Below are 24,887 nucleotides of genomic sequence, written 5' to 3'. Positions count from 1 at the left end.
GAATCTGGTTCTAATCACTGAAACATCTAGTAAATGAAATCTACAATAAAAGTGATGAAAGAACAGAGTCGGAGGTAAGCGTTCCCCAAAGCTCACATTTATCATTACTGCCATGAAAATAAAAAAAATAAAAAATCAGCAGGATCATAAATAATTTTAATACATCAAATACCAAGAGATAAACAATCAGGTTTGCAGCCTAGAAAGGACAAATAAAGGAATCGATAGACCAACTACCACACTAGAATCCATTCCTCCCTCACTTCGTCAAAAGACTCAAAACTGCTATTATCGACCAGTTTTGCAAACTTACATTACAAAAACCAGCATAGCTTTAATTATATTGGCGCTCAAATTCACACACTTGACATTCCATATTTACGCAATGAATCATGCCAAATGTAAAGAAAACGCTCATCCCAAAAAGTCACCCTTCTTTCTGGCGCTCTTTTCTCAATCCAAGAAGATCATCCTCCATCATGCTCATGATGGTGCTGATGTCCCACTCGTGGTCTGTTTAGCCACATAAATCTGCTTCATCTTTGAGGGGGCAAAACCCTTTTCTGCACTGAAGGGCTGGTTCCGCCCATGGAACCCCATTCTTCGGTGGGACCATTCGCCTCCAGAACTATTCTTTTGTGAAATACCACTTCCTCTTTGATAACTGTACCCTGAAGAATTACTGTACTGCTGGGAAGATGTATTCTTTTGCTGCGAAGACTGAGGCTTAAAAGTAGCAATATTGTTTTGGCCAACACTCTCACTGCTGCTGCTGCTGCCGCTATTCTGAACAACATCAATCTTGCCAGCATCTGTGATGGTGCTTAGAGACAAGCTCTTAGCAACAACATTCTGTGTCGAAGTCCCAGGACCAGTAGTGTTTGATGAGTCAACTAACCCCAGTTCATCAGGCAACTGGGTGACAGTTACATCACTAGCTGCATGATAATTCCGGCTGCTCTCAGAGGGTGTTGATGTTCGGGACTCAGAAAACCTATTGGCAGATGACTGGTCAACAGGAGGTCCATGGTTATATTGTGGAGGAAGTACACCATCTGGCTGTTGTTGCAATGGCATTGATATGGAAACGGGCTGATGAGGAGCTGCAGTAACATTCGACCACTGACCTTGGACCGACATATCTGAAGAGGACTGGACACAAAATATTCAACCAAGTGTTAGCAAAAAGAAATGTGGTAGTAAATTACTCTAATCAACAGCAAGATATGCTTATTCTGTAGTCCCAAGGCTTCAGAATAATTCTGAACAAAAACACTCCCTACCCGTTTCATTGGCATAAAACCAATGGATTTTTTTTTTGCAAAACATAATTCAGTAACAAAAAACCTACAGAAGAGGGGAAGGAGAGAAACCATCATTTTAGAAGTCAAATGGCTTTCCGTTTTAGAAAATCTCTACCTGAAACGGGGAAACATCAAACATCGCCAAAGTAGAAGCCATAGGCATGAGAGGTGACCCAGGGGCAAGATGCTGGATTGGAGCAGTTAAACTGGTAGGATTGCGTTGGGCAGCTACCATGTTCAAATCGTTCACCTCTCCTTCACCAACACCCATAGCAGAAGATACAGGATGACGCTTCCAATCAGGTTGCTTTGCAGACGGAATATAGGTGGCACCCATAAAACTCAAACCAACTTGTCCAAACTGTCCCACTGGTGCAAAATGGTTGTAGAAAACCATGTGTGGTGGGCCTTGAACCCCTGGTATACCCCCAGTCGGGCTGATGAAAGGGCCAGCATATCCTGTGGGAGCACCATAGAATGAATCTACACCAGAATGACATTGTTGCCAGGTCCCAAGGGGAGTTGAACTTGGAATACTACTCTTCTGGGTCTGTGATTGAGCAGGGACAGATTCATCATGAGGTCCAAAAGTGAAAATCGGACCCCCCAACATGGGATTCATCTCATAGAAAGGAAAATGAGATGCTGGGCCTCCAGGGAAATGTGAGATCATCTGGCTAGAAGAATTGGGTGGGCTCGGTAAAGGTGGCCACAGGGAAATTGGCGGGGTCTCAACAGACAAATCTGCTGGCAAAGCTACAGTGAGAGACTCTTCAGCTCTAGATTGACTCACTGATTGCTGATCACCTGCTAAGGAAGATTAGACAAGTGTCAGGTCAATAGATTGGAAAAAAAATTAACACCAAAAAATATATGGTGCAAGGCTAACCACTGTGGTAGCAAAAATATATTTACTACCAGCTGTTATACCATCAATTTCTGCACCTCCAAAACTTTTGGTCTCTGATACAGAGGCAGAGCAAGTTCCCAGTCCATTCCCAATAATCTCATCACTACTTATAGCAGCAACAGCAATGGCAGAGGCAGCAGCTTCAGCTTCACAATCTTCCAGATTGACACAAGTTTCATTAGAGTGTTTCTCTTTGTCAAAGAAGAGAGTGCAATCACTCTTAGCTGCAGAAATATTATGGGCGATTTGAATTTCTGAGCGGCATGGACCAGGAGGGCCTATTCCATGAGAAACGGCACGAGTGCTAGGTGGGAGAACTGTGGGAGATGTCACAGCACCTGGATGCAAGAGGAAGAATGAACTTTAAGAAAGAGAGAAAAGAGCATTTCTAGAAAGCTAAAAGACTCAACAAAAGAAAATATGCCCACCAAATTGAATTTTCTCCCCAGCAAGCAAAGAGTTTATTGGGCTTGCAGTGGAAGAAAATGACTTGTCTTTTGTCAAGATAGCTGATGATGGCATGCTGGGCTCACCAACTGAGCTAGTATGATCTTTACTGGAAACACGAGAATCAAATTGCCCAGGATTCATAGCCTCATCTAGCTGGTTCTGCGTTAGGGCCATTACCTACCAGAAACTTGAATCAGGTTAAGATTTTCAAACATTTTCTCAGTAGCTACTTAAAACATATGAAACCATGCATAAGTAAATTTACCCGCCAGCAAAATAATAATAATAATTCAGCCCAATAAGTGGGAAAATATGTCATTCACTACAAGACAGTATGGTCCTGATGAAATTAATATCAAGACGTCCTGACTAGAAAATGGCTCTCTCTCTTCCATATATAGGGTCAGAGTGTCAAACTATATCAACTTAAGTCTTTGATTTAAAACAATTTAACGGTTGGTAAATGGGAAGTTACAAGTAGTTATTTTACGTGCCACGTCATTGTGATTTATCAATAGCTATAAATCAGTGTCTCAAATTAAATAAAAAATTTAAGTTACAATAGCTCGACCCATACATATATACATTTGTAAATCTTGATGGTAGGAGGAAAATTATTAAAAGGGAAAATTACTTTGGCTGTGCATCAGAACATACAGAAAGAAGAGACCAGGATACAGTGTAAAATAAATACACAGGACAAACGCGCCAAAGATGACAAGTGGCAGGTCAAACTTCACTGAACTAGAGGACATATTGGTAACACAAGGCTTAAAAAAAAAAAAATGAGTATCCCATCAGGGTTTGAAAATAATTGTATGGGCTCCGTTTGGTTCACAATTTTATGTTTTTGGGAAATTTTTTTTGAAAAAAGTTAAAAAAAGTTGAATTGACGGGTATTACGATTTAGGATTTATAAATTGATAAATACCCCCTATATTTGTTTTTTTTACAAAACCCCCTTATAATAAAACATTAAAAGTTAATAAAAATACCCCCAATCCACCCCAAATACGCCAGCGGGCCACCACCACCGGAGGGTGGCCGGAGTCGCCGTAACAAACATTAAAAATATTTAGGGGTATTTAATTAAATTAACAAATTTAGGGGATTTAAAAATGTTGAATAAAGTGGAATAATATTGTAAGTTTTTTGGTATTTTACTGTTTAACTTTTTTGGGATACTAAAAATATTATTCCCAAAATCCAACCAAACGAAGCCATGGGTTTTATGAGCATTAGTAGCCCTCGCGCCAAAATGTTGCTCACAGCAAAGATAGAACTAAATACTTCAATTATCTGGGTCTTCTAAAGATTATTACTATCATCCAACTAAAGTACAAAAATTACATATATCATTTTAGTAATATAATCTTTTTTTATTCTCATTAATCAGTGCAATATTATTATCTTACATTTATATAAACTTTGTATCTGTTATCATATTATCTTTGTTTAGTACTATAACATTTATTATCATATAACACTAACATACGAAACATAATAGGGTGTTCAATGTACTACTATTCTATACTTTTCCCTCATTTGATTACTATTGTTTTTAAATAGTGTTGTAGCCTGATTTAACACTCCAAAAGTCAAGATTAATAGAATAATGTACTATAAATCCAAAATTAAAAGGGTTTATTATAAGCATTTGTTTTTTAGATTATACAAAAATATCAATTATCGCATAATTTTTGTCGTATAGTGACCGTTTGAGAATGAGAATTAGGATAATGAGGCCCAAATTAAGAGCCCATAAGTTGGGAGAGAGAGCTTAACATGGGTAAGCCCATCAAGGCCCAAATGGGTAACCACAATCCGTAAAAGGCCAAACCAAATCAGATGCAAAATCTATTATTGGATACACAATGCGTGTAAACTCCGAAATTTTGTTTTTGGATGATAAAAAATAAGTCTTTCTATAATTCTAATTTTATTATAGAATTGGAAATTTTACCTTTTAGGGTTTAGGGTTTAGGATTTACCTAATGGTCTTGACATGCATAATTATTGTAGGTTCAGTCTTTATATTACCCCTTTTTTATTAATTTTGTTTGGTTTTTTGCTTTAACACAATTTGTATTTTGTTCTAGTGTTCCTAGATTTGACCACTCCTCTATTTTCCTCCTATTTTATATTATATTTTTTGAATTTGTCCCTTCTAAAATTAATTTCTTCGGTGGCCAGGGCAATACCATAATTTTAACATTTTGGATTATGAATTATTTAATACATTTTTAGATTAAATACCTATTTCGATCTCCTTGGATGTTGAGTTTGTAAATGTATCAAATTGCCCTTGCAAATTCCAATTAAAAGGGTCTCTTTTGATATTATTTTTATAAAGGCCACATTGTGTTTTTAATTTTGTTAAGGTAAACTCGCCCCATCAATTTGTTTAAAATCAAAACTCCTCTTTCCACTTCTCCAATTGAATATCAAAGTCCCAAATCAGTATTAAACAAACTCCCCTAATCCGTCAAATCAAATCATTAATATATATATTATAAACCTCAGGTGTGTCCGTCAAACCCCACAGAAGCAAGTAATGAAGCAGATAATGAGGGTTCCCGAAAAACCAAAATCCAAGTAAAAGCAGTAGTTGATGGGACTCAGGCGGCAGAGTCGGCTAAAAGTGATTCAGTGGGTAGACAATCAATGAGCATTTCCCAAAGCTCACATTTGTTAATATTGCAACTGTTTTTACATAATTTGATAGGGGTTCAGGTATGCAAAATCAAGCTACCTACGCTTATAATGTTTTGTTAATATATGCACTGAGTTTGTGTTTTGGTATTGGTAATCAACCACCTATCAGCTAACTCCATGGTGGTAGTGGAAATGAAACGGAGGAGAATCATCTGAATCTGGTTCTAATCCACTGAACATCTTATAAATGAAATCTACAATAAGTGATGAAAACAGAGTCGGAGGTAAGCGTTCCCCAAAGCTCACATTTATCATTACTGCCATGAAAATAAAAAAATAAAAAATCAGCAGGATCATAAATTTTTAATACATCAAATACCAGAGATAAACAATCAGGTTTGCAGCCTAGAAAGGACAAATAAAGGAATCGATAGACCAACTACCACACTAAATCCATTCCTCCCTCACTTCGTCAAAAGACTCAAAACTGCTATTATCGACCAGTTTTGCAAACTACATTACAAAACCAGCATAGCTTAATTATATTGGCGCTCAAATTCACACACTTGACATTCCATATTTACGCAATGATCATGCCAAATGTAAAGAAACGCTCATCCCAAAAAGTCACCCTTCTTTCTGGCGCTCTTTTCTCAATCCAAGAAGATCTTCCTCCATCATGCTCATGATGGTGCTGATGTCCCACTCGTGGTCTGTTTAGCCACATAAATCGCTTCATCTTTGAGGGCAAAACCCTTTTCTGCACTGAAGGGCTGGTTCCCCCCATGGAACCCCATTCTTCGGTGGGACCATTCGCCTCCAGAACTATTCTTTTGTGAAATACCACTCCTCTTGATAACTGTACCCTGAAGAATTACTGTACTGCTGGGAAGAGTTATTCTTTTGCTGCGAAGACTGAGGCTTAAAAGTAGCAATATGTTTTGGCCACCACCTCACTGCTGCTGCGCTGCCGCTATTCTGAACAATCAATCTTGCCAGCATCTGTGATGGTGCTTAGAGACAAGCTCTTAGCAACAACATTCTGTGTCGAAGTCCCAGGACCAGTAGTGTTTGATGAGTCAACTAACCCCAGTTCATCAGGCAACTGGGTACAGTTACATCACTAGCTGCATGATAATTTTTTGCAATATTATAATTTTTTTATATCTTCCAGTTTGGTGGATGATCAGGAACTGTGTAGCCTGAAACACAAGATTAATTAGTTAATTTACATTTCTATTGATCAAATTAAAATAAAATTTAAGGTTTAAAGTTTAGGGTTTTTGAACAAAATTTTTATTCTTACTTCCACATTTGAAGCCTGGTTGAATTGTGAGACCACATTTTCTTGCTACAATAACCGCATTCGTCATGTTAACCAGCTTTGTCACAATAGGAGTAACAAAATTGCAAGCACAATGGATGTCAAATTTGTTCACTGCGCTACAACACTCCTGTGACGGATTCAAATTAGGATTTTCAACGAACTTGGAGCATTGTTTTCTAAGGTCGGAAATATTTCCTCCGCATAGTGTTTGTTGCGAGACCCCAAGATGAGCGAGCATCAAGTTTGCCGCCACCATCACCACTATTGTCGCCATGGCCAAACCTCGAGTGTTTACTATCACCATTTCTTGTTTATACACTATTGCTAAATCTTTGCTAGTGTTCTTGCATATAAATGTAAAGAGTTAATATTAGTTTAAGTAAATAAGGTTAATTTAGAATGAAAAAATTAATGCTTTTAATTGATTAATTAAAAAAGAGGTTAAAGTCTGTTGGAAAGTATATAAATGAGCCTTTATCTTGTAATTAATTTCTTTTTCCATATTTAGTATATAAATAAATTTTTTAATAATAATAATAATAATGGAAAGTAGTTGTAATTCACACAATTAGAGCCTAACTTATATTTTAACTATAAAAAAACCTTTTATTAAAAACTCTCGAATAAGGGGTACTTAATATTTTTCAATAATAACATATGCACTTCATAATAAGTGATCTTACTTGAAAGGGTGTCTACAACCTATACAAACTCGAAAATCTGACATGGACCAAATCGATCTAAGTAGGTTGGTTCAGTTTTGTAAGAGTGTTCAAATTACACAAGTACAAAAACAATAATACTAGAGGTACAAAAAATTTTACAAAGATTTATTGTACAAAGTGATGTGGCAGAGAAGTAAATATAAAAAGTCAAATTCATCATATTCACTGATCAATTCATTTCTTACCACATCACTTTGTATAAGAAATATTTGTAAATTTCTATGTACGTCTTGCATTACCTGTACAAAAAAGAGAAATTGAATTTTTTGTGGTTCGATTCGAAACAAAATTGATCCCGAGCCCAAAAACCCAATAATTTGGGTTACAAGGTAAATGAATAAATCGTAATTTTTTTTGGCAAAATAATTGATATGGGTTTTATGAGAATTAGTAGTCCTCGCGGCAAAAATGTTGCTCACAACAGAGATAGAACTAAATACTTTAAATTATATGGGTCTTCTAAAGATTTATTACTATCATCCAACATTAAAGTACAAAAAATTACATACATCGTTTTAGTAATATAATCTTATTTTTATTCTCATTAATACAGTGCAACTATATATATCTTAACGTTTTTATAAACTTTGTATCGTGTTAGGAGAACAAGGAACACTTTGGTATATCGTATTATCTTGTTTATTACTATATACATTTATTATTCATATAACACTAATACGAAACATAATAGGGTGTTCAATGTACTACTAATTTCATATACTTTTTCCTCATTCGATTACTATTGTTTTTTCAATATGTTGTAGCTTGATTTAACACTCCAAAACGTCAATTATTGTTGTGGACAACTCATTTTTGCTGCTTTGGCACTTCCCTGGGACCATTACGATCAGAAATTTCCTTCCTTGAGAGCTTGTTGGTAGATTGAAGAAGTGTACAAAAAATACTCCAATTTTTGTAAGTCTAAGAAGACAAAGCTATCCATGTGGAGACTTAAAAGGAAAAAAACGATGTATATATACTTGATGGTCCAATGTATGAAATTTTAGAATCTCAAGCAAAATGTGTCGATGAATCTTTAGGAACTTAGATAAAAGAAATAACAAGAGGAGATAAAAACCGCGGATAGTAGGACATTTAAAGAGCCAGAAAAGAAATAAAAAGACGGCTTAATTCATGATATATGACCACTTGGTGACTTTGTAGTGCGTAAAGACGCAACAACAGAACCGCCGCAGCTACTTACACACGATGCCTCCGGTCCCCCCTATATTACAAGTTTACTTCTTCCATTTCCTTGTGGCAATTCAACGATAAACTGGGAAGCATGGAAATCCCTCAAAAAACTGAAACACGAAGCCGTCCTGAACCAGAAAACGAGCACATATCATGGTCTCCGCTCTGAAGCGCAAATCGCAGGCGACACTGGTGATGATCAAGGTGCTACCTCTTCATTTCCTTCAACTGGTACTACAACTGTGAGAGCAAGATAGCAACTAGTCCACACAACATATCTCTGCCTGCAGTTGCTGAAAGTGTCGCAATGCAAAATTGAGGGCTGTCTTGGATGCAACTTTTTCTCCGATGAAAAATGAACAACGACCAAAAGGAAGAAGAAGTACAGGGGAGTTAGGCAGAGGCCATCGGGTAAATGGCAGCTGAGATTTGGAACCCGGTCGGAGCAGAACGTGTGTGGCTTGCACTTTCGAGACGGACGAGGCTGCTGCCAGAGCCTATGATGAAGCAGCCATTAAATTCCACACTTACGGACTTAAAGCTAAGCTTAATTTTCCAATCTCAACTATAATAAATCAAATCGTCGAATGTGAACAAATCGATATAATGCAGCTGAACGCCATACAGAAAACGATGAACAACGCACAGATGATGTAGATATTAGCAATAGAGATATCTTCAGAAATTAAATGAGATGTGAGAGTTGATCCATGAATTCTTTCTTAACAGAGTTTGACAGGGTTAACTCTTTTGTATTTGAATTCTCCATTTGTCAAATTTATGTTAAGAAGTTCATTTAAGTTGTACATTATGGAGATCAGACGCAATTTCTTGATAGTTTGCCTTAGTTGAAGAGTTTCAAATTTTTTTGCGGGAAGACATCTTGGAAATTCAACGAAACTATTTGAAACTCCATGGGCGCGCATAAATAACGGAGTCAATATATGACCCTAATTATCTGAAAATTTTTGTTATGTAATGAGACCTCAATTTGAAGGGATTATTCATTAACTCAATACAATAAACCAAACTTCAATTGAAATTTTAGGGTAATTTTTTTTTTTTTTTAATCACAGAGGTATTTGGGTTAGCTTACGCAACCTCAACTAATCTTTCAGGATTTGAAACTACTGATCGAAAAGCCCAAGTGACCACTCTTATTAGTGTCTAGGGAACTTAAACTCTAGAGTTCATAGAATCTCCTTTTACTTTTTTACCACCAGGTCACCCAATGATGGTATTTTGGATAACTTTTAAAGCCACTGTATTTTCATAAAATACCATCCAAATGCTAATTATAGTTGTATTATACAAATCAGTCTTGTTTTTTCAACATTATTCAAACACCACCATTGTGTTAAGATTGGTATGTCCATTTATGTTATGGAAAAATTGTCATTTCCATTATGTACACTCATTTCCATCAATTATTAAAGAAAATGAACGCTATTAACATTAGGATAGTGTTTGATCAATTGTTGAAAAGATTGGCATGGCCCCGTACTTAGCATTTGAGTAATACTTTCAGAAAAACCCATGAGAGTTTTTTAAATTACTCCATTAATGTTTTATGTAAAGAGAAGGGATGAGATGGAGTAAAGAAAATGTAAGTAAATTCTATCAAATAATAAAAATTTATCTTCAATTTAAGTTGTTGTAGCTCAAATTTTTTACCTAATAATTATTACTAAATACTATATTACCTTGTGTAATTGATAGCACATGCCAGTTAGTATTTTTAATTAATACCCCTCAAACTTTTTTTTTTTTTTTTTTTTTTTCAAGATTATGTCACCGTCTCCAATTCTAATGACTGTCAAATCTTCATCCAAATAAATTACTGAAGAGGCTGTTGAATGGGTTTATTAGTATTGGTTTGTTATTTTCTTAGATTTATAACGTCTAATCTCATCTAAGAGCTTGAATTAAATAAATTCTTGAGGATGGTATTTAGATTTTAATTATTGGCCCGTTAGAAGGGATTTTATAACGCTCTCTCATCTAAGAGCTTGAATTAATAAATTCCGAGGACGATATTTAGATTTTAATTATTTGAGCCCGTTAGAAAGGAGATGGCCAGGAATTTAGGCAAATTCAGAAATTCAAAATTTGAAAGATAGTATGAAAGAAATAAGAGTTTGAAATTTGGGAAAGAACAGTCCACATGTAACAAGTATCTAAAACAACAATCTTAGTGACACTTCTATTGATGCTCAAGAAACTCGAATTTAGAAGTTATGAAATCTCTTTTTATTTTTTTATCGTCATACTATTAATGATAGTAAGGTTTTCAGTTTTATTCTTCTTTTTTGTAAATTTAGCAGATCTACCATATTTTCTCTTCCATCTTCGTCTCTTTCTTATCTCTCTACGGTTCAGTCTTTTTCCCTTAAAAGTTTTCCTCTCCAACTTTTTCATATTTCTTCTTTTTCAGTCTCACCCTTCCTCCAATTCTTTTATCTTCTTCTTCTTCGTCTCTCCAATTGAAAAAGATTAATTTTTTTCCTTTGTTATATATAATGTTGGAAAGGGGTTCACTACTGTTAATTAAATTAGATCCAAAATCATTTTGGAATGCAAATATTAGATATAATCTTGAAAATCAAGTATAACAGTTCTCGTTAATGTGAATGAAAGCATCATAGTAAGTAGCATGGTGCCTTACTCCTATATCACATATGAATGATATGAATAACATATATAAAATTTAATTAATATATAAATTAAGATTTTTATATTTTTAATCGAGTTTGAATAATATATATATAATTCCAAAAATTACATTTAATTATGGTGTAGGGCTTTGCAAATATAAAATTTTATATAATGTATATAAGTATTGAACATCCTTGCCACTCTTATTATAAACTGAAAAAGCATATATAAAAAATTACATTTTGCAATATACATTTTTTATATCTTCCAATTTGGTGATGATCAGGAACTGTGTAGCCTGAAACACAAGATTAATTGTTAATTTACATTTCTTGATCAAATTAAAATAAAATTTAAGTTTAAAGTTTAGGGTTTGAACAAAATTTATTCTTACTTCCACATTTGAAGCCTGTTGTTGTGAGACCACATTTCTTGCTACAATAACCGCATTCGTCATGTTAACCAGCTTTGTCACAATAGGATACAAAATTTCAAGCACAATGGATGTCAAATTTGTTCACTCGCGCTACAACACTCCTGCCGGATTCAAATTAGGATTTTCCAAACTTGGAGCATTGTTTTCTAAGGTCGGAATATTTCCTCCGCATAGTGTTTGTTGCGAAACCCAAGATGAGCGAGCATCAAGATTACCACCACCATTGTCGCCATGGTGTTTACCATCACCTATCTTGTTTATACACTATTGCTAAATCTTTGCTAGTGTTCTTGCTATATATAAAATGAAATTATTGAAATTAAATGTAAGAGTTAATATTAGTTTATGTAAATAAGTTAATTTAGAATTAAAAAATTATAGCTTTTAATTGATTAATTAAAAAGAGGTTAAAGCTTTTGGAAAGTAATTAAATGAGCCTTATCTTGTAATTAATTTATTTTCCATATTTAGTAATAAATATTTTTAATAATAAATAATAATGGAAGTAGTTGTAATTCACACATTAGGCCTAACTTATATTTTAACCAAAAAAAACTTTTTATTAAAAACTCTCGAATAAGGGTACTTATTTTTCAATAATAACATATGCCTTCATAATAAGTGTCTCTTGAAGGGTGTGTACAACCCATACAAACTCAAAATCTGACACGAACCATCGATCTAAGAGCGGTTGGCTCAATTTTGTAAGTGTTCAAATTACATAAGTACAAAAACAATAATACTAGAGATACAAAAAATTTACAAAGATTTCTTGTACAAAATATGTGACAGAGGAGTGAATACAAAAAGTCAAATTCATTATATCCATTCATCCGTTCATCTCTTGTCACTCACTTTGTACAAGAAATCTTTATAAATTTTGTGTACGTCTACCATTACCGTACAAAAAAGAATTGAATTTTTTGTGTTCGATTCAAAACAAAATCGATCCTGACCCAAACACCCAATAATTTGGGTTACAAGGTAAATGAATAAATTGTAAATTTTTTTGCCAAAATATTGTATGGGTTTTATGAGAATTAGTAGCCCATCAAGGTTTAAAATAATTGATATGGGCTCCGTTTGGTTCACAATTTTATGTTTTTGGGAAATTTTTTTTGAAAAAGTTAAAAAAAAGTTGATTGAGCGGTATTACGTTATTATTTATAATTAATAAAATACCCCCTATATTTTGTTTTTTACAAAACACCCCTTATAATAAAACATTAAAAGTTAATAAAAATACCCCCAATCCACCCTCAAATACGGACAGCGGGCCACCACCACCGGGGGTGGCCGGATCGCCGTAACAAAAACATAAAAATATTTAGGGGTATTAATTAAATTAAAAAATTTAGGGGATTTAAAATGTTTGATAAAGTTGAATATATTGTAAGTTTTTTGGTATTTTACTGTTTAACTTTTTTGGGAATACTAAAAATATTTCCCAAATCCAACAAAACAAGCCTGGTTTTATGAGCATTGTAGCCCTCGCGCCAAAATGTTGCTCACAGCAAAGATAGCAATAATACTTCAAATTATCGGGTCTTCTAAAGATTTATTACTATCATCCAACATTAAAGTACAAAAAATTACTATATCATTTTAGTAATTTAATCTTTTTTATTCTCATTAATACAGTGCAATATTATTATCTTAACATTTATAAAACTTTTGTATCGTGTTATCAATATTTTTGTTTAGTACTAATAACATTTATTATATCATATAACACTAACATAACAAACTAATAGGGTGTTCAATGTACTACTAATTTCATATACTTTTCCCTCATTTGATTACTATTGTTTTTTAATATTGTTGTAGCCTGATTTAACACTCCAAAAAGTCAAGATTAATAAGAATAATGTACATTAAATCCAAAATTAAAAGGGTTTATTATTAAAGCATTTGTTTTTTTAGATTATAACAAAATATCATTATCGCATAATTTTTGTCGTATAGTGACCGTGTGAGATGAGAATAGGATAATGAGGCCCAAATATAAGAGCCCATGTTGGGAAGAGGAAGGCTTAACATGGGTAAGCCCAATCAAGCCCAAATGGGTAACCACAATCCGTAAAAGGCTCAAACTCAAATCAAGATGCAAAATCTATTATTGGATACACAAGTGCTGTAAAACTCCGAAATTTTGGTTTTGGATGATAAAATAGTCTTTCTATAATTCTAATTATTATTATAGAATTGGAAATTTTACCTTTTAGGGTTTGAGGTTTAGATTTAACCTAATGGTCTTGAATGAAATTTATGTAGGTTCAGTCTTATTAATTACCCCTTTTTTATTAATTTTGTTTGGTTTTTTGCTTTAACCAATTTGTATTTTGTTCTAGTGTTCCTAGATTTGACCACTCCTCTATTTTCCCTCTATTTTATATTTTTATTTTGAATTTGTCCCTTCTAAAATTAATTTCTTCGGGTGGCCAGGGCAATACCATAATTTAACATTTTGGATTATGATATTATTTAATACATTTTTAGATTAAATACCTATTTCGATCTCCTTGGATGTTGAGTTATGTAAATGTATCAAATTGCCCTTGCAAATTCCAATAAAAGGGTCTCTTTTGATATTATTTAATTATAAAGGCCACAATTGTGTTTTTAATTTTGTTAAGGTAAACTCGCCCCATCAATTTGTTTAAAATCAAAACTCCATCTTTCCACTTCTCCAATTGTTATCAAAGTCCCAAATCAGTATTAAACAAACTCCACTAATCCTTCAAATCAAATCTTAATATATATATTATAACCTCAGGTGTGTCCAGTCAAACCCCACAAAGCAAGTAATGAAGCAGATAATGAAGGGTTCCCGAAAAACCAAAATCCAGTAAAGCAGTAGTTGATGGGACTCAGGCTCAGAGTCGGCTAAAGTGATTCAGTGGTTACATCATGGCATTTCCCAAGCTCACATTTGTTAATATTGCTACTGTTTTTACATAATTTGATAGGGTTCAGGTATGCAAAATCAAGCTACCTACGCTTAATATGTTTTGTTAATAATTGCACTGAGTTTGTGTGTTTGGTATTGGTAATCAACCAGCCTACATCTAACTCCATGGTGGTAGTAGGAAATGAAACGGAGGAGAATCATCTGAATCGGTTCTAATCCACTGAAACATCTAGTAAATGAAATCTACAATAAAAGTGATGAAAGACAGAGTCGAGTAAGCGTTCCCCAAAGCTCACATTTATCATTACTGCCAGGAAAATAAAAAAAAAAAAAATCAGCAGGATCATAAATAATTTTAATACATCAAATACCAAGAGATAAACAATCAGGTTTGCAGCCTAGAAAGGACAAATAAAGGAATCGATAGACCAACTACCACACTAGAATCCATTCCTCCCTCACTTCGTCAAAAGACTCAAAACTGCTATATCGACCAGTTTTGCAAACTTACATTACAAACCAGCTAGAGCTTTAATTATATTGGCGCTCAAATCACACAACTTGACATTCCATATTTACGCAATGAATCATGCCAAATGTAAAGAAAACGCTCATCCCAAAAATCACCCTTCTTTCTGGCGCTCTTTTCTCAATCCAAAAGATCATCTCTCATGCTCATGATGGTGCTGATGTCCCACTCGTGGTCTGTTTAGCCACATATCGCTTCTCTTTGAGGGGGCAAACCCTTTCTTGCACTGAAGGGCTGGTTCCGCCCATGGAACCCCCTTCTTCGGTGACCTTCGCCTCCAGAACTATTCTTTTGTGAAATACACTTCCTCTTTGATAACTGTACCCTGAAGAATTCTGTACTGCGGGGAAATTTATTCTTTTGCTGCGAAGACTGAGGCTAAAAGTAGCAATATTGTTTTGGCCACACTCTCACTGCTGCTGCTGCTGCCGCTTCTGAACAACACATCTTGCCAGCATCTGTGATGGTGCTTAAGACAAGCTCTTAGCAACAACATTCTGTGTCGAAGTCCCAGGACCAGTAGTGTTTGATGAGTCAACTACCCCAGTTCATCAGGCAACTGGGTGACGTTACATCACTAGCTGCATGATATTCCGGCTGCTCTCAGAGGTGTTGATGTTCGGGACTCAGAAACATATTGGCAATGACTGGTCAACAGGAGTCCATGGTTATATTGTGAGGAAGTACACCTCTGGCTGTGTTGCAATGGCATTGATATGAAACGGGCTGATGAAGCTGCAGTAACATTCGACCACTGACCTTGGACCGACATATCTAAGAGGACTGGACACAAAATATTCAACCAAGTGTTAGCAAAAAAATGTGGCAGTAAATTACTCTAATCAACAGCAAGATATGCTTATTCTGTGGTCCCGAGCTTCAGAATAATTCCGAACAAAAACTCCCTACCCGTTTCATTGGCATAAAACCAATGGATTTTTTTTTTCAAAACATAATTCAGTAACAAAAAACCTACAGAAGAGGGGAAGGAGAGAAACATCATTTAGAAGTCAAATGCTTTCCGTTTTAGAAAATCTCTACCTGAAACGGGGAAACATCAAACATCGCCAAGTAGAAGCCATAGGCATGAGAGGTGACCCAGGGGCAAGATGCTGGATTGGAGCAGTTAAACTGGTAGGTTGCGTTGGGCAGACCATGTTCAAATCGTTCACCTCTCCTTCACCAACACCCAAGCAGAAGATACAGGATGACGCTTCCAATCGTTGCTTTGCAGACGGATATAGGTGGCACCCATAAACTCAAACCAACTTGTCCAAACTGTCCCACTGTGCAAAATGGTTGTAGAAAACCATGTGTGGTGGGCCTTGAACCCCTGGTATACCCCCAGTCGGCTGATGAAAGGGCCAGCAATCCTGTGGGAGCACCATAGAATGATCTACACCAGAATGACATTGTTGCCAGGTCCCAAGGAGTTGAACTTGGAATACTACTCTTCTGGGTCTGTGATTAGCAGGGACAGATTCATCATGAGGTCCAAAAGTGAAAATCGACCCCCCAACATGGGATTCATCTCATAGAAAGGAAAATGAGATGCTGGGCCTCCAGGGAAATGTGAGATCATCTGGCTAGAAGAATTGGTGGGCTCGGTAAAGGTGGCCACAGGGAAATTGGCGGGGTCTCAACAGACAAATCTGCTGGCAAGCTACAGTGAACTCTTCAGCTCTAGATTGACTCACTGATTGCTGATCACCTGCTAAGAGAGATAGACGTGTCAGGTCAATAGATTGGAAAAAAAATTAACACCAAAAATATATGGTGCAAGGCTAACCACTGTGGTAGCAAAAATATATTACTACCAGCTGTTATACCATCAATTTCTGCACCTCCAAAACTTTTGGTCTCTGATACAGAGGCAGAGCAAGTTCCCAGTCCATTCCCATATCTCTCACTACTTATAGCAGCAACAGCAATGGCAGAGGCAGCAGCTTCAGCTTCACAATCTTCCAGATTGACACAATTTTCATTGAGTGTTTCTCTTTGTCAAAGAAAGAGTGCAATCACTCTTAGCTGCAGAAATATTATGGGCGATTTATTTCTGAGCGGCATGGACCAGGAGGCCTATTCCATGAGAAACGGCACGAGTGCTAGGTGGGAGAACTGGGGAGATGTCACAGCACCTGTGCAAGAGGAAGATGAACTTTAAGAAAGAGAGAAAGACATTTCTAGAAAGCTAAAAGACTCACAAAAGAAAAGCCCACCAAATTGAATTTTCTCCCCAGCAAGCAAAGAGTTTATTGGGCTTGCGTGGAAGAAAATGACTTGTCTTTTGTCAAGATAGCTGATGATGGCATGCTGGCTCACCAACTGAGTAGTATGATCTTTACTGGAAACACGAGAACAAATTGCCCAGGATTCAGACCTCATCTAGCTGGTTCTGCGTGGGGGCCATTACCTACCAGAAACTTGAATCAGGTTAAGATTTTCAAACATTTCTCAGTAGCTACTTAACATATGAACCATCATAAGTAAATTTACCCGCCCACAAAATATAATAATAATTCAGCCCATAAGTGGGAAAATATGTCATTCACTACAAGACTATGGTCCTGATGAAATTAATATCAAGACGTCCTGACTAGAATGGCTCTCTCTCTATCCATATATGGTCAGAGTGTCAAACTATATCAACTTAAGTCTTTGATTTAAAACAATTTAACGGTTGGTAATGGAAGTTACAAGTAGTTATTTTACGTGCCACGTCATTGTGATTTATCATAGCTATAAATCAGTGTCTCAATAAATAAAAAATTTAAGTTACAATAGCTCGACCATACATATATACATTGTAAATCTTGATGGTAGGAGGAAAATTATTAAAAAGGAAAAATACTTTGGCTGTGCATCAGAACATACAGAAAGAAAAGACCAGGATACAGTGTAAAATAAATACACAGGACAAAAGCACCAAAGATGACAAGTGGCAGGTCAAACTTCACTGAACTAGAGGACATATTGGTAACACAAGGCTTAAAAAAAAAAAAAAAATACACTTCGTACATGCTGACATGTCTACATTCTAACATATGTTCAACTTTAGCAATTGCTGATCCTAAATAAAACAAATTGAACCATCTGAGCTAACATTTTCTGTCAGAGAAAGAGACTGCTGAGCATATACACGCATGCAAATTAAACACATGCTGAGACTTTAATGAAAAAAAAACAATGAAAGATTGAGATTCTGAGGTAAAAGCAAGGGGCCAAAAATATGGGCAGCATTTTTTTAGGAATACATCCCAATATGTCAACAACTAACAGCTATCGTAATCAAGAAATATGTATCAACAGTTTGCAAACCTGTTGATTAAGCCGAGAATTGCCCCACGAACCCATAGGTGTTTGAACATTATCAAGAACTTTATTCTTGCTGTCAAATATGAAGCCTGATGCAAGATTCTTTTCACCACCAGATAAGACTGGAACGGGGCTCTTTTGGAGAGACCTGTGGAAAAAACATATGAGATTGACACAACTGAATGTGTTTATTTTTTGGCAGTATGAAATTTCTTTGAGAGCATATATACTTGATTGTCTGGGGTCTTTTATCAGCCTGGACATCTGTTTTCAGAGCTGGAGTGCCAATTGGAGCCAAGGGTTGCGACACTTTGGAGGCACCAAATCCTGTAGACACTTCCATATGTGCCGAATTCCGTCCGTCAGTGGCAACAAAATCAGAGCGAACATCATTTGCTGCTTCACTCATTGATGCAGAAAATTTGTTTGAACTTGCTGAGACAAGAGAATTTTGCGAAGTTGAACGAGATTTCCTTGGCATCTGGCATAAACAATAAAACACATTCAAAACCTTATTGCTTAGTTTCTTACTTTTAAAATATTTCTCATTTTAGGGCAAGACATAAAAACAAATTGAAACATAGCATCAAAACCTTTGTGAACCGAGACTTTGCCTTGATCTCTTTTTCTCTCTGTTCACGCCGATCATTCAGCATTTGCCTCTTCGACCTCACCTCAATAAAGTCATCTTCGTCACTAGGGGCTTCTATGCCAGGTTGCTCAAAAACACGCACGACGCCACTTTGTAAGGGAGTATCAACATCCTCTTTAGAGCGAAAGGTCCTTTTAAGGTTTCCCTCTTCAGGATGTGGGATGTTCTGACTCTTAGTCAATGATTCTCTTCCTACTCCCTTTCCAGCCTTGCTTCCAGAGTCTATTTCCCGTGAACTTATTACACCTAAATCCAGGGATTCTGATTCATTCATCTGTTTCATCGATTTATTTGACACAACGACTCTCCTATACCCACTTCGGTTAGAAAATCCAGTACCCCTTCCATTGATATTTGATTTATCATCTAGAGTTATTTGGTTAGCTGAAACAACACCAGCAGATAGCCGCTTATCAATATTTTCCCGAACTCGAAACTCAGTTCGCTGGCGCCGAGGCCTCCTCTGAAATCCACCAGAATCTGAGCGAGAAGTTTCAGGAGCAACAAAAGATGACTTTGAGCCAGAATTATTTCTAACTGAAACAACATATCTTTTACTTCTGCCACCAGATATTAGACCTTGAGCTTTTGACACATTCAACGTTTTTTCTTTTGAACTTGACACAGAAGATGCTGCTCTAGCCTGAAGCAGGTTTTCTGATTCTTTGGACAAGGATTTGAAGTTTCTCATGACTGAAATATGGTGACCCTGGTCCTCTACTTGAAGACCTGAATCAGACCTTGTTTTCTTATCACCAAGGGGGAAAACCTCTGCACGACCCTGCTGTGCCATAAAAGTAGTTACTGCACTTTCACTTGCTGGCAATGAAGTTACCTCATTTAATGCATTCCCTTCAGAAAGATCCAAATGCCTTTGAGCAAGGCCTAATTGGTTATCCATCGAAAGAGACGATGCATCACTTTTCATCAAATTCTGAGAAATTTCTGGACTAGGTTGAATAGGCTGTGAAACTGCTGCATTTTGATTCAATGAAAAGTTGGCTGATATATTAGATTGAACAATAGGCACTGATTGAGCTGCCAAAGGAAGTACTCCCTGGGAAATAGGTGAAGAATATCTCAACTGTCCAAACTGGAAGAGAGGAGATTGTGAGGGGTGCATATGGGCAAGGGATGGACCCACTTGGGGATGCAGAAGAGGCATCTGTATAGAACCAATCTGTATGGCTGGAATAGGAGAAGGTATCAAAGAAGGCCCTGAAAACAGCCCAAACTGCAGCTTAACAGGTGCCTCTGCCTGACTTGGACCAGCAGAAGTTGCAGACGTGACGGTCTGATCTGATGATGAATGTGATGTCATATCAATAGAAGACGGTATTGGCTGCTGATTAGACACAACAGAACCACTGTTAGCATCCGCATGAACCAGTAGCTCAGAAGCTGCTGATAATTGTGTACTACTGGGCTGAATAACCAAATCGTGCATTGCATTCTCAGCCTCCTGGAAGATTCTAGAAGAACCACCAGTAGTTGCTTGGGAAGGAACATTGGCAGATTGTAGTGTTCCACACACACCATCAAAACATCCCTGGTCTTCAACAACAGTACCAACAGAAACCTGTGGTACTGGAAATGATGATTCTTCATTTAGGGGACTTCTTTCAAACTCGTCATTGGGCATTGCAACCTCAACACCCTCATTGAAGCCTAAGACCAAGTTGTTCACCATGTCGGGAGAGCTTTTCTCCACCAAATGCATATCTTCAAATTCCTCTGTCAAGTTAATATTCTCATCATCTCCTTCATGAATTTCGTCTTCTTCCTCATATCCATCTTCATCCTCATCATATTCTTCTTGCTCCTGCAATCGTTCATCATTCTCAACTGTCCATTCTTCATCATCACCAACCGAGACAGAACTAGAGTGAGTCATCATATTCTCTTTCTCGGATTCCATGGGCAACACAACAGGATCGTTGCCTTGTCCTGATGAGATATCTTTATCCTCATCGGCAGATAATGCCAGAGAATCTCCAGATTCATCCAAGTCATCATGAGATAGATGAACTGGGGAATCAGGAGGGCTAGAGACAGAGAGTGAGGACTGTGAATCACATCTTGGTGTGGTATCCGTATCCAGATTCTGTTCCAGACTAGCAGCATTATCCTGCTGGACATCAATTATTTCAGGTTGTACAAGATTATGCTGATTGCTGCTGTCAAAACCTATCTTCCCAGTTGTTTCACTTCTTGCTGCATGATTGTACTCCATCTCATTTTCTTGAAAAGTTGAAGGGCCAGGTCGCTCATTCTCACGTCTATAGGAAGTTTTTTGCATCGCACTCAGAGATGGAGGGGGAAGTACACGAGGGTGCCTCATGGAATACCTTGACCTCCCAAAGGAAGAAAGCCCATCTGTTTCGGGATTTTGATATAGTCTTTCAGGGTATGAAGGATAAGGATTGCCACGATACCGACTATGGCCCCATCCAACATCACTGTATCTCTCAGACTGATTCTCATGAAAGTCAGATTCAACCTCAGCATTTCTGGCATAGTGATCACCGTCCCCAGATATATTCCATCTCTGACCTCTTGGATGATTAATTTCATCTGTGCGCGGCTCTTGAATCCCCGCTTTATAATAAGTCCTTGATGACATAAAACCAGGTCCTCCAAAATACTCTTTCCGAGGAAATGTTTTCCCGCCAACAGTTGCATCTCGCCTGGGGCTATAATGAGCATTATCCGAGTCCTGTGGAAAGAAGGCTGAGCTGTTCCCATTCTCAAATGCATCCCTTCTCCATGAGTTAATAGGCTTGCCTCTTTCCATAATGGCAGGAGAATTATCTCTGGCAAAGTGAGGCCTACAGTTCATGTCAAAGGCTCTATTCAGACCAGAGGAATCAGAAGATGCTGAAGTTGTAATCCTCTCCACCATTCCTTCACCATCTTCCCACTCAGCCAAATCTGTCACTTTGGAAATATCTCTTTCTTTAGGCATTCCTGAAAATTTCTCTTCTGCAACAATGGAAGAATTACTACCACCCTTAATTGCTACAACCTGCCTCTTGGCCATTCTTTCTTCCAATTCTAAGAGTTTCTGCTTAGCAGCCTGTTTCCTCCTCTCCTCCTCCATGACAATCCTCTGTTTCTCCTCCTCTCTAGCTATCCTCTGTTCTTCGGCCTTGCGCATGGCATCCAGTCGCTCTTGTTCAGCTCTCCATGCAGCTTCTCTGGCTTCTTCTTCTAACCTTCTCCGATGTTCTTCTTGTTCCCTAGCCACTCTTAGCCTCTCTTCTTCTTCTCTGCGAGCTAGCTCCAAAGCTCTTTCATGTTCCTCAATAATCTGCAGCCGCTCCTGCTCCTGCATCTTTTGGACTCTCTCAAGCTCAGCCTCAAAAGATTCGCGGACAGGGTCATGAAAATCAGTCTGCTTAAGATCTTTCTTCTTTTTAACAACCCCAACAAGACCCCCAGAAAAAGGATCACGTACATCAAAACCAGAAGCCCCAAAGTCCTTCATGAAAGGGTCCTCCAGGTAAGGTTTTTCACTCTTCATTACTGGACGTTTGTCCCTACCAAAATTGAGAATGGGATCATTAACTGGAAGCCCTCTGCCACCTGAGGAAAATGATGATTTTGATGCCGAATTATTCTGGGAAACATCACCCCTGAATCTATTGTATTGTTCATTGCCATATCGCTCCCATGGATTCCTTTCAGCCCTCTGACGGTAAGGTGAGTTCCCCATGTTGTTCCGAGGCTGCCTCCCAGCCTGTCCATACCCCAAATCCCTTTTACCAAAATCATCAGGCGGGATGTCTCGAAACGACGAAGAAACGAATTTATTCTCCTTGTTTGCTTCTCTGTTCTGACTATATGGCCTTGCACCAAAACTATTTCTGTCATTTCCTATCTCTTGTGCACCAAATCCATCTTTTTGAAGAGGAGAAGAAGCTCTCCACAAGTTCCCTTCCCGTCCCTCTCTGCTAGGTGTTCTTGCATCTCTGCCAAAAGGGTCTACTTTAGTGACTTCACTGGAAGAAACCTTTCCAGTTTCATTGTCACGCTGTGCCCACCTGTCAAAAACATTATGAGCTGGCTTGTGTGGTAAAACACTTGGCCTTGGCATATCAAAATCTCTATCCCAGTAAGCTTCACTCTTTGAAAACCCATGATCTCTGTCCCGGACTGCAAAACCATGACCCGTATCACGCTCATCATCAGCCCAATCAGATCTTGGGTTCAACCTAACCAATGGCAATGGACCTGGAAAGTATTCATCCTGCTTTCGTACTTGCTCTGATCCACGAGAACCACCCAAATCACGATTTCTACCACCATTCTCACTCAATCCATTACCAAAACCACCTGACTGTGACCGAGGATGCAAGTCAACAAGGGAGTTCAATCTAGAACTATCGCTTCGGTCACTATTACCATACTCCTCACCCATAGCATGCTTCTGTTTCTGATTCAAACCGTCTCTATGTTTCTTTTCAGAGCCAGACAGAGATGGCAATGCAGCCCGCAAAGATGGAAAATCTTCACCCCTTAATACACTCACCTTCTCTACATGCGGAAAGGTAGAAGATGGAGGCCTGACAGGACCAGACCGCACAGAAGGCGGCATATAGGCACCACCACCACCACTCCCCTTACTCACTCCATCAACACCATGCAAACCCTGATCAACACCATCATCTGTCATACGATCACCACTAACAACTCCTCCCTTCTCTTGCAAAGCAACTTGTGTACCCGGCTTAGTCCAACCCATGCCGGAGGAACCAGGTCTCTGCCCACCACCTGAAACCCCTCCCCCAGCAGACACACCACTGGATCCCAACGAATCAAATCTCTCATGCTCTTTCCGTAACGAGGGCAGATTCAAGGGGGGTGGAACGGAAAGCTTAGGCCCAGCCGCCTTCTGGGAACTTCGGGGCCGTGACAAGACCACCATTCCTCCTCCACCAGCACCACCACCAGGGCGGCCCCTATTGGACCCATGATGGCCCGAATGAGATAAGTTGTGAAGATTATTCTGATGCTGATGATGTGATTGCCCATAAGATTTGTTCAGATTCACAGACAAAAACTTTGTCCCGACCCCGGGATTGGCCATCTCACGTTCTGACCCAAATATGTATCCCGTTTGGCGGATTCCAATCCCCGCCAACGCATCAAATAACTAAAACAAATACCAAAATATAACCTTAGAAATTGATCTCTCTTCTTTTTACGGATCAGATTAAACACCGAACCCTAAGTTCTCTCCTTACCTGATCAAGTGAAATAAAACAAAATAAATTACCTATAATCAATTTCAGATTCTTCTTTTTGTTGAAAACAATGAAATTATATTAGATTTTTTATTAACTCGATTAGGGTTTCAATATGGATAATTTATAACAAAAATGGAGGAAAGTCGAACGCATAGGTTAAGGGGCGTACCTCCGGGGAGTATGATAGAGTGCGGCAAGCTAAAGAGCGCCGCGATGATTATAGAAGGTTAATAGAGAAATGAGACACAGTACTGTAACCGGAGAGGAGAAACAGAGAGACGCAGAAAAAAAAAAAAATTGAAGCTGAGAGTAGAAGAGAAGCACGAAGAAAATAAGAAATGGTTTTGATATCTTCCTGTTTTTGCCCCTTTAGTTTTGTATATCTTGTTTTATCCCAAGTTAGCTTTTTGTTTTTCTAATGTAACCCACTGACTCAAGTGAAGTTACTTAATACAGTACATGTACTTCAAACTTTTCATAGAAGTGTACACTTACGTCAGTTTTAACCAAGTACAGAAGGTAAGTTCTGAGGCCACGTAATTTTGAGTTACAACGAACCAATCTTTTGTTTAGAC

General features: G+C 37.6%; 1 protein-coding gene across 5 annotated transcripts; it reads right to left on the bottom strand.

Annotated features, from left to right (window-relative positions):
* Positions 1-68: 68 nt before the first annotated feature.
* On the bottom strand, positions 69-24,610 carry LOC116112415. 5 transcript variants are annotated; one of them, XM_031398549.1, is made up of 8 exons: positions 24,482-24,610; positions 19,005-24,309; positions 18,642-18,892; positions 18,415-18,559; positions 2,643-2,841; positions 2,223-2,552; positions 1,420-2,114; positions 69-1,152 (listed from the first exon to the last, which is right to left on the bottom strand). In XM_031398549.1, exons 2-8 carry the CDS (start codon positions 24,150-24,152, stop codon positions 484-486), a joined length of 7,437 nt encoding a protein of 2,478 aa, XP_031254409.1. In that variant the 5' UTR covers positions 24,153-24,309; positions 24,482-24,610; the 3' UTR covers positions 69-483. The 5 variants fall into 5 exon arrangements, with proteins under 5 accessions (XP_031254409.1, XP_031254410.1, XP_031254411.1 ...); XM_031398550.1 differs by having other exon boundaries at positions 1,420-2,111; XM_031398551.1 differs by having other exon boundaries at positions 2,235-2,552.
* Positions 24,611-24,887: the final 277 nt, after the last annotated feature.

The sequence above is a fragment of the Pistacia vera genome, unplaced genomic scaffold (assembly GCF_008641045.1).
Source record: "Pistacia vera cultivar Batoury unplaced genomic scaffold, PisVer_v2 Contig661, whole genome shotgun sequence".
Classification (NCBI taxonomy): Eukaryota; Viridiplantae; Streptophyta; class Magnoliopsida; order Sapindales; family Anacardiaceae; genus Pistacia; species Pistacia vera.
Note: the sequence above shows the minus strand (reverse complement) of the source record. Positions and strands in the feature narration are given on the sequence as shown.